We start from the raw sequence: 9,254 nt of genomic DNA, 5'->3' as shown, positions 1-9,254 counted from the left end.
GGACACGTTTCGTCATACGAGGATCTTCTTCTCGGTTCTTGCTTTCACTATGTCGAAGGTTCTAGGGAGGGGCGAGTGGTCTAGTTTCCAAGGTAATTTGGCAGTGTAGCGTCCGTTCTCGTATTCTATGGATGAATTCTGGTAATCCTTGAAATAGCGTGTCTTATCAATATTCTCGTCGCTCTAAGTAACTCCCATACTCTCCAGATTCCAAAAACGTTCTAATACATCCGTTGTCATTGGCGACGTCATTACGTTGAATACATGATCTGTAGCTCGGTAGTTTTGTGCTTGGAAGGGTCCGGTTAACAGGTAGCCGATCTTTGATCTCACTGCGGTGGGTCCATTTCCATGTACTATGTGGTCTTCAACGATATCCCAGTAAAAGTCTGCACCCATCAGCATCGAAATTGTAAATATGGAGTTTCATGTAACTGGGTGGGCGAGTTTAAGACCTTGTAGATACGGTAAATCGGACACTGATTGTTGGTATCTCTGGTTGAGGGGCGTTGAAATAGTAGGTACTAATAATACTCGTACTGGGATCTTCTGGCCTCTATCTGTAACAACGTTCACTATAGCCACATCTGTTTGCTGTGCTTTGTTGCTAGTGCTCCCGAACGACTATAAGTATATAGTTTCTGTGCCTTGTATGGCGAGTTCAAATTCCTGTGCCAATTGTTCCGTAATAAACGACTTCTGCACACCCATATCGAATAAGATGTTTGCTTCAGTCTGTACATCACGTGACGATACGGTTGCTATGGCAGTTTTCAACAGTACATCATTGTCTGGAAGACTCGTGCACGAATGAAGTACGGCTGTTTACGGCGATGCAGTCTCGGCATTTTTCGTCTGGTTGTCCTTTTCTCCTGATTTGCAAATTGCCGTACGGTGTTTTCGCTGGCATAATTGGCATCGTCTCCTTGAACCGCATTTAGCTACTTGGTGAGTGCCTAAACAGTTATTGCTGCAAAACGTGCACTGCAATTGCATGAAACTGTATTTACCCGGGATTCGATAATAAATCTTGCGACAACATATATTAAACTTTATGTGTTCGTTTCGTCTTATTGCTACGTTGCACCATACTTCGGTCCATGTGAATTGAATCCGTGTCGCTAAATAAATGTAAATTTATCAAAATAGATATATCATCACGATAAATTAATGAGATTTGCGTTTTAATGTGTAAACATTATAACCAGACAGATTTTAAAGCCCCATTTACACTCAAAATCAGCGAATATTTCGTAAATTATTTCGTAAAATAAAGTGTACCCATAAAAAATCAGTGTTACTTATAATAGCCAAAACTCCATCGATAAATGAGGTCTGGCACATTGTATCTTGTTAAATCTATGTTACCAGACCACATCTAGCGTTCGAATTTTGGCTATTGGTTTAAGGAACACTGATTTTTTATGGGTTAACTTTATTTTATGAAATAGTTTATTAATATTCATTAATTTTGAATGTTAATGAGGCTTTAAATAATGTCTTGTACCAAGTTTCTGACTACAACGAGCATGGTGTCCATTACTTATTAGGTAACAAGTGACCGCTTTTATTTGCTTTGATTGTATGAAGATAGTTTAAGCCCGTTGTTCGCTAATTTCTTGTGTGACAGAGGCAAAGGCTATATTGGACAATGTTCGTCTGGCAAATTGCGCGAAAACGACGTCATTTTCAGGATTGCGTTGTTGGTAATTCTACAGTGGTAAGTTAACAAAGTTCACTGGTTACGTTATAATGGAGTAACCATCGTTTATACAGATACAAATATATGGCGGTAACATACCCATGTAAATAACTGCGCTAATCAAGTAACTACAGCTAATATTTACCACTGTTTATACAATTGACCGCTGAGGTTAAAAAACCTGTAAAAACACAGATTTTTAAATGTTTATCAATGAACGTCATTGTTTCACATAAATTGACTTTCATATTTGACTGATTTTCAGAAAATAATTTGTACATATTGCATAACTCTGAATTGAGAGAAAATTTACGATTGGTCCCTCTCCTTATACCCTCCCGTTTGCCAGTTATCACCTCGTTCATTAATGGCAGCTGTTATCAAAGCAATGACTTATAATGGAAACCAAAACTGCGACTTTGTACATGTACTTTTTTGGAAGTGTTTTTTCATAAAAATAGAATATTCGAATATGAATTTTGGATTCGAATATTCGGCCGATTTTCGAATATTCGGTCCCATCCCTAGTTAAAACACAAGTGTTTCTCTTTTACTATTTTCAGACGGGATTCTACATCTGGGTGGGTTTTACATTTATGGGATTTGTGGTCACCATCACAAAAGGCGCACTTTATCTCGGGTCTGTGTGATGAACTTCCGGTTGAGGGTCTTGGGTAATTGGGGGCGGGGGGTTTCCTATAATTCGCTCCTATATGAAATGACGCTGTTGCGCTGAAATCCTCTACTTCCGGTTTGCTACGGATGTTACCTGTTTCTAGAATTCCAATCTCCTTGTTGATTGCAAGACGCAGATCTTCTAGTAACCAACTGTTATCTCCCTTTTCACGTGCTAACTGCTTCCTTATTTCAACTGGCATCTTATCTATAACAACTGGGACTAGCAAACTACCGTAAGTGTCTTGACTCTGACCCATAGCTTCTAAACTGCGAATGTAGGTCTCCATTTTATCATGAAAAGTTCTCAAACTGGACACTTTACTGGACGGGGCGGGTAGTTGTAATAGAGCCTGCATGGAAGCGTGAATGATTTTGTGTTGTTGGCCATACCTTTCCTTCAGTAGATCTATTGCACGTGCATAATTTGCGTTAGTCATAGCAAAACCTTCAATTATTCGTGCGGCATTTCCTTCAAGTTGGGATTTGAGATACGTAAATTTCTGGACATCGGTCAGATTAGCGTTCATGTGAATGGTAGACTCATATGAATCCCAAAAGGATTGCCAACGCAATATATCTCCACTAAAACTTGGTAATGCAATTTTAGGTAGCCTGTAAAATTTACTGTCCGATCTTCATGAAACTTGGTCAGAAGATTTATCCCGATAATTTCTTGGACGAGTTCAAAAATGATGCCGGTTGGTTGAAAAACATGGCTGCCAAGGGGCGGGGCATTTTTCCTTATATGACTATAGTAAAACCTTGTTAACACTCTAGAGGCCACATTTATTTTCCGATCTTCATGAAACTTGGTCAGAAGATTTGTCCCAAAAATATCTTGTTATCTCAGGTGAGCGACTTTTGGCCTTTCAGGCCCTCTTGTTTTTTATTTTGTCTGTGTTACTTTTAGAGCAGAAATGCCAAGTTAGAGGACAGAAACTAAAATTTGATAAGATAAAAGAATGGCAAATGGTCACTCTACTGAGACGACAGAGGTTTTTGCCTATTCTTTTCAAAATATTTAGCTGTTGTGCTGCCTTACTGCAGATGCTACTAATGTGGTTATCAAAATTTAGGTTTGAGTCTCAGTTTACTCCTAGAAGTTTAACAACATCGTAACATTTAATGTTAGCGTTTCTTATGTCGAAAGAGGTTTTTTTTGGAAGCGATTCTTTTTCCAAAAGCTATAGCTTGAAACTTGTCGGGGTTTGCACGCATACAATTAAAAGTAAGCCAGTCTATTAGGACCTTGCTTTCTTCTTGTACGACTTTAATACCTTTATTACCCTTTTTCGTCAAAATAAGACTAATTTACAGAGGTCTAACTTTGACTGATTTCAAAGGAAACTCGGTATACACTGTTATCTGATATGTGATATGAGTCTGCATGTTTACGCAATTTTATTTGTCTTCAAATGAGACTTGCCTATTATCGACAACAGTTTGTAAGATAGCAATACAATAATTTATGAATTTGTTAAAAGACTCTATGACGTCGGAATATCTAAAATGTCCAGATAAAATCACACATGGGTGTCAACTAAATGGTTACTTCACTATAAAATTTCTGACCATACTATACACCATGCATGCAAAAAAAGTAACTAAACGAGCTTATTTTCTTTGGGAATTCCAGAAGTCTGTACAATTTTATACGGAATCTCGTATTAAACGTGGCAGTCGTGGCCACAGAGATTAACTTAAGTGAGGTGGTCGATCCCATGCTTGAACATTGGCAAATCCATCAAGATCCGAATGCACGTAATCAAGACAATCACGTGCACATATTGTACTTACCTGGCAACCCACATTGCGTAATTCTGGTGAAAAATGTTTCCTACTGCAGAAATTAATATAGCGCTCGCGTGTTGGATAGGCGACCCTTCATATTGCATATTCGCTAGATGTAACAGTGCTCTATCTAGCGGAGAGTTGCCTTTACGTGTCGGTTGGATCAGCAAGTGTGCGCCAACGGTCCAACTTCCGGTGTACTCACAACCGCAGTGAGTTGACGGGTAAAGGCGGGTTCAATTTAAACTTCTGTTGACGATTTGGTTATAATAATAATTTTTAGTAATAATAATAATATTTTAATAATAATAATAACATCTTGTTAATAGTTATACTAATAATACTAATAATAATTCCATATTATTTCAGTGTTAGCGCTTAATGATTATTTAATGGGTAGTTATGATACTTTCATGAAATAAGAACATATATAATACTGCCACAATTAATATGTATAATGACACGATTTGAGGCGCGGTAATTGTATCGAGTCAAAAAACTCTTTTAACACTGGACGCACAAGGTAATTAACGATCAAAACGTCGCATGAGAAAAATAGAAAAGTATGAGTAAAACAATAAGTTTATTAGCCCGCAAGTTGTTATTTAAATATAGCGGTTCGTCTACGGTAAATGTGACTATAATGAAAAGAAGTATTTTAATACATATACATGCAGTTTTTTTTTATTTTGAGAGAAAAGTGATTTGTCACCTGTTTGATAGCAATACATAACCTCGTATCTTAAAACATCTTAGCATAAGTTATGATACAACATTTTAAATAGTAAAATTGATTTAAAATTTACAAATTACAGTAACAACAATAATACTAATTATAACAATAATAATAATAAATTTCCTAGAAAATCACAATGTTTAACTTTGACCTTAGTCTGAGATTGGATAAAATGAATCTTTATGTTTATGTTCAATTGCGAATGTTTGTTACAACTTTTAAGATAAAGTTTGAAGAGAAAAATACTACTGTTACCATGTTTTTCACTTTGACAACGAAAGGAAAACAATAACACAACTACTTGTCAAACTCAGCATCCGTATCAAAGCGGTATGTGGGGGTATTATTGGTCGTCAGTGAATCAGTCAAAATAAAGAACATTTTCGCTTTTTCACTTCGAGATTGTAGTTAAAATGTCCGCAGACTTTGAACAACTTGCCACAGAAGTCGAATGATATGCAGGGCCGACGCATTTCTTTTAGGTTGCAGTTGTAAAGAAGTTTTGTAAGTTTTCCACGCCGATTCTAATTTCTGCTCCAGTTCAAAGCAGTGTCCTAGCATGTTCAAAGAGGTATCAAAAAAGCCGCATGCTGCAGAGTCATCGCTCTTAGATGAGATAAATCCTGTGGATTTAATAATTTCAGTGAATATCAATAACTTCATCAACGCTTCCGATTGTTTATGTTTTTGTCGAAGTTCTCTGTATGTAAGGTACTGTAGATAGTAGAGATAGGGTTCTATTCGAAAACAGATGCAGTCATAATTGCTATACAATGGTGACAGAAAACCAGACGACGTATCGGCGCCAAAACGCCCACGGTACTTTTCGCACCGCAGGAATTCAGGAACACACATCGTCTCTTCTTGACTAAATATCAAAAAGGCAGACCATCTTTGTTTGAAAGACTGTTCACATGACTGGTTTGCTATCTGCAGTGCTAATGACTCCGATGGAGAAACAAAAAACTGGTAAATGAGATTAGATTTTTTATCTTTTTCTATCTGTTTTTCTATCAAGTCAAAATATTTACATGCTTCATCATATTCTCCGTTGCAGAAAAGGAAGGAAGCGTATCGCATGTAGTTACCAATGATATCAGACTCTATGGATTGTGTATACATTTGTCTTACTTTATTGATGGAATCGTGATTATACTCAATTCCTTCTGCTTTCTGTTCTAAATACACCGAAGCTAACAAACTAGCCGTACATGACATGACGTCATGTAATGCATAGTCACATTTTCTGTATTTTTCCAACGGGGCGCGATAATACGATTCTAAGCGTGTAAATTCGTGTTCAAATAAAGATATCCTGTAACTAACTGGTGCTTCTGCAAGTTTAAATCCATAAAAAAAAATGCTTCTCACCCTTAAAAATATTGAAAACATAATAAAATAGTTCTGAAAAATTAGAACTATATATGCTGCGTTCTTTTTTTCTCGTACTTAGCTCATGAATAATGTTCCAATGTTGTCCATTTGTATATTTTCGATATTTGTCCGCAGTAAATTTATAATATTTGTAAGTTTATCCACCAATTTCGGAAACTCTTGTCTATCAATTTTCCCATCAAAAAGGTTAACATTCGCAATGGTAAAGTGTTGACAATTGTGGCATCTTACAAAGCGCCTCAAAGTTACAAGTATGCACTTGACACAATTGATAAGATTGTCCTCCCTCCACGTATCGGGCCGGGTGTTCTCGACCGCAAAGAAGAAGACTGTTTTGAAATGAAACGTACTCAGCTTGTCTTGATATTCCGGCGCAAACAGCTCCTTTCTTATCATCTTGGTCAGAATATATGCTTTCAGATGTACTTTATCTAAACTGAACATAAATAGCCGCTCTGTAAGATTTGTGGAAATGCGCCATTGGTATTGAAAATAATCGTATGTACAAATGTTCGTACTTTTTGGGGGTCCCTGTGGAACTATAAACACACCATATTTGTTGGCTTTTTTCAGCGTCTTTTCCGAAGGCCAGTGACCGGGGCGAGGCCTTTCAAAAACGAACATGCATTGCTTTGGAAGACTTTTACAATAACATGCGTGTACACTGTCGATATTCCCTATACTTTCTGCAGGTCCGTGTCGTTTTCCCGTCCAACGTATTACTGGAGTTCGGTTGATGGTGTCAAACACAACTGTATGTGGAATCATGCCTTCAGTTTTCGTCCAATCTCTTTGAAAAAATCTGACGATTTCATCAAAAGGATCTCGAGTAGGATCCAGGTTTTGAAAAAGCCTCGATTGCTTTAATGGTTCAATCATTGTTACAAAACAGTACTGCGAAGCACAACCTTTAGTGGTAACCTTAATTACGACTTGTTGATCATGCGGCTGAATTGGTGGATTTTCTGAATCAAGAAACAAACGAAACGTTTCAAAACAGTGTAAGATGTCTGTGTCAGACATCATTCCGATTGTTGTAGTGCCCTCGATTTGACTTCCAAATATATAAGCTCGTCTATCACGCCCATGTGCTTTGTGATTCAGTGTCATTTCACGTTCACGAGAGAACATTATTTTCCGTCTAAATTGAATTAAATGTTCATTGACGACAACATGATCAAGAAAACGGGAAAGTCTCTCTGAGAAATCTCTCTCATCTGTCACATTACTTGCCACATCTTGGGTTGTTTTCCACACATTCCTCTCTTTCCGTGTTGTATGTTTCTGTTTGACTCGCCTGTTTTCGGCCATCTTTAAAGAGAAAAACCATCTTAATTCCACTCTCTTTTATTAATGCATGGTTTTGAACTGTCATTCATATATTTTATAAATAACATTTAATTCGTAATCCATGTACATGTAACCAGTAGAGGACAGGCAGTGCTTCTGTTTCCAATAATTACATTGATAAAACACAAGTCAAAATAGCATAAATTCCCATGCTCTATTAAAATCCTTTAATATTTGAGGAAAAACCATACACATGCAGTATATGTTATAATATTTCAATAGTCATACGTGATCATCCTTTATCTTGTATGCAAACCCACAAACACGAACTAATTAGATATTCAACATGATCATGGAAACATATACGAACAATCTAAATTGTTTTGAATTTCGATTTTAACCTGAACCAAGGGAAACCAACTTATGTTAATGTTATCACAATTAAATGGCGTATTTGACAACGACCCAGCTCGTACTGGTAAGCTTTACCATAACCAAGAGAAGATTTACCAATGGCGATAAGTCTGAATCTAACAGCAAAGGAAAACACATACGAAACAAGACTACTGCCAAGCAATATATGTCCCTTACTGGCTCCACCATTGTCCACCATTGTCAGATTTTTTTTATATATTTGTTGCCATAGCAACCAGAATTTTTGACGTAGGAACAAAATGAAACGACGTGCATAATGTCCATATTGCCATCTATCCATGTTTCAAGTTCATGAAAAATATTAAGAACTTTAAACGTTATCGCAGGATCCAGAAAAGTGTGACAGACTCACGGACTGACGGACATACGGACTGACGGACACACAGTGCGCAAACCATAAGTCCCCTCCGGTGAAACCGGTAGGGGACAATAAATCCGAATTTACAACGATAGGCATAACACATATAATCCATTTACATACCTGGATTATTCCTATTGCTTTTTAATGATACATTAATCACTTAAAAGATTCAGAATTGACAAGTTGTCAACCGCTTCAAATGTACAAAACTTCAACTTTGTCCGAATAAAATTTCACAACTTCCACTGAAACATTCTGTTATCACGACTTAATTTTTGTCTTGAAAACTAATATATTCTGTATTAGCGACAGCACTGCAGGAAAAAGAGAACAAACACGGATTTTCCCGACAATAAAAATAGAACTGTAGGTTTATCCAGCGCTACAAATAGCATAGTAAATTTTCCACCAGCTTCACTTTCGTGTTTGAACTTCCGGGTACAACAGCTATATCCAACCACTGTCATGTAGATATTATATTTTATCCCATTCTCAGACATGCATTGACGGTATATCACCCCGTGGAATAGACTAGCCTGATAACATGGGGAAACACTCTTTTTCATTTTCTTGATTTTCCATTGGCTGTTTCGATTGGCTGTTTCGGCTATGGATATATTAGGCCATAGCCGAGCAAGATCGGTTATGGAAGATTTAGTTTTATGTCCAAATCAGAGAAAGACGTCGGAGGACTAAAACATAAAAAGTAATAACATAAATTTCATTCTAAAATACGAATGATATGTCTATCTGCAATGGTCGAATATGGATGTGTATGGTGTACTTAATAAACTACACGTATGGTTTACAAGTTTAATGTACATCCATAATAAATATAAAATCAGGCAACTTGATAGTGCGCGTGC

At 36.9% G+C, this 9,254-nt stretch overlaps 1 protein-coding gene across 2 annotated transcripts; it reads right to left on the bottom strand.

Moving 5' to 3' along the window:
• Window positions 1-4,747: 4,747 nt before the first annotated feature.
• LOC127873195 (uncharacterized) lies at window positions 4,748-9,005 on the bottom strand. Of its 2 annotated transcripts, none has more exons than XM_052416940.1 (2): window positions 8,509-9,005; window positions 4,748-7,613 (listed from the first exon to the last, which is right to left on the bottom strand). In XM_052416940.1, the coding sequence occupies exon 2, from the start codon at window positions 6,297-6,299 to the stop codon at window positions 5,316-5,318; it is 984 nt and encodes a 327-aa protein (XP_052272900.1). In that variant the 5' UTR covers window positions 6,300-7,613; window positions 8,509-9,005; the 3' UTR covers window positions 4,748-5,315. The 2 variants fall into 2 exon arrangements, with proteins under 2 accessions (XP_052272900.1, XP_052272899.1); XM_052416939.1 differs by having other exon boundaries at window positions 4,750-7,613.
• Between the last annotated feature and the right edge of the window lie 249 nt (window positions 9,006-9,254).

Source organism: Dreissena polymorpha, chromosome 3, assembly GCF_020536995.1.
Source record: "Dreissena polymorpha isolate Duluth1 chromosome 3, UMN_Dpol_1.0, whole genome shotgun sequence".
In the NCBI taxonomy this organism is placed as follows: Eukaryota; Metazoa; Mollusca; class Bivalvia; order Myida; family Dreissenidae; genus Dreissena; species Dreissena polymorpha.
The sequence above is the reverse complement of the archived record's forward strand: the minus strand, read 5'-3'. Positions and strand labels throughout refer to the sequence as shown.

Excerpts from the sequence above, each read along its gene's own strand:
- LOC127873195 (XM_052416939.1), bottom strand. The coding sequence starts at position 7,613 with ATGGCCGAAAACAGGCGAGTCAAACAGAAACATACAACACGGAAAGAG.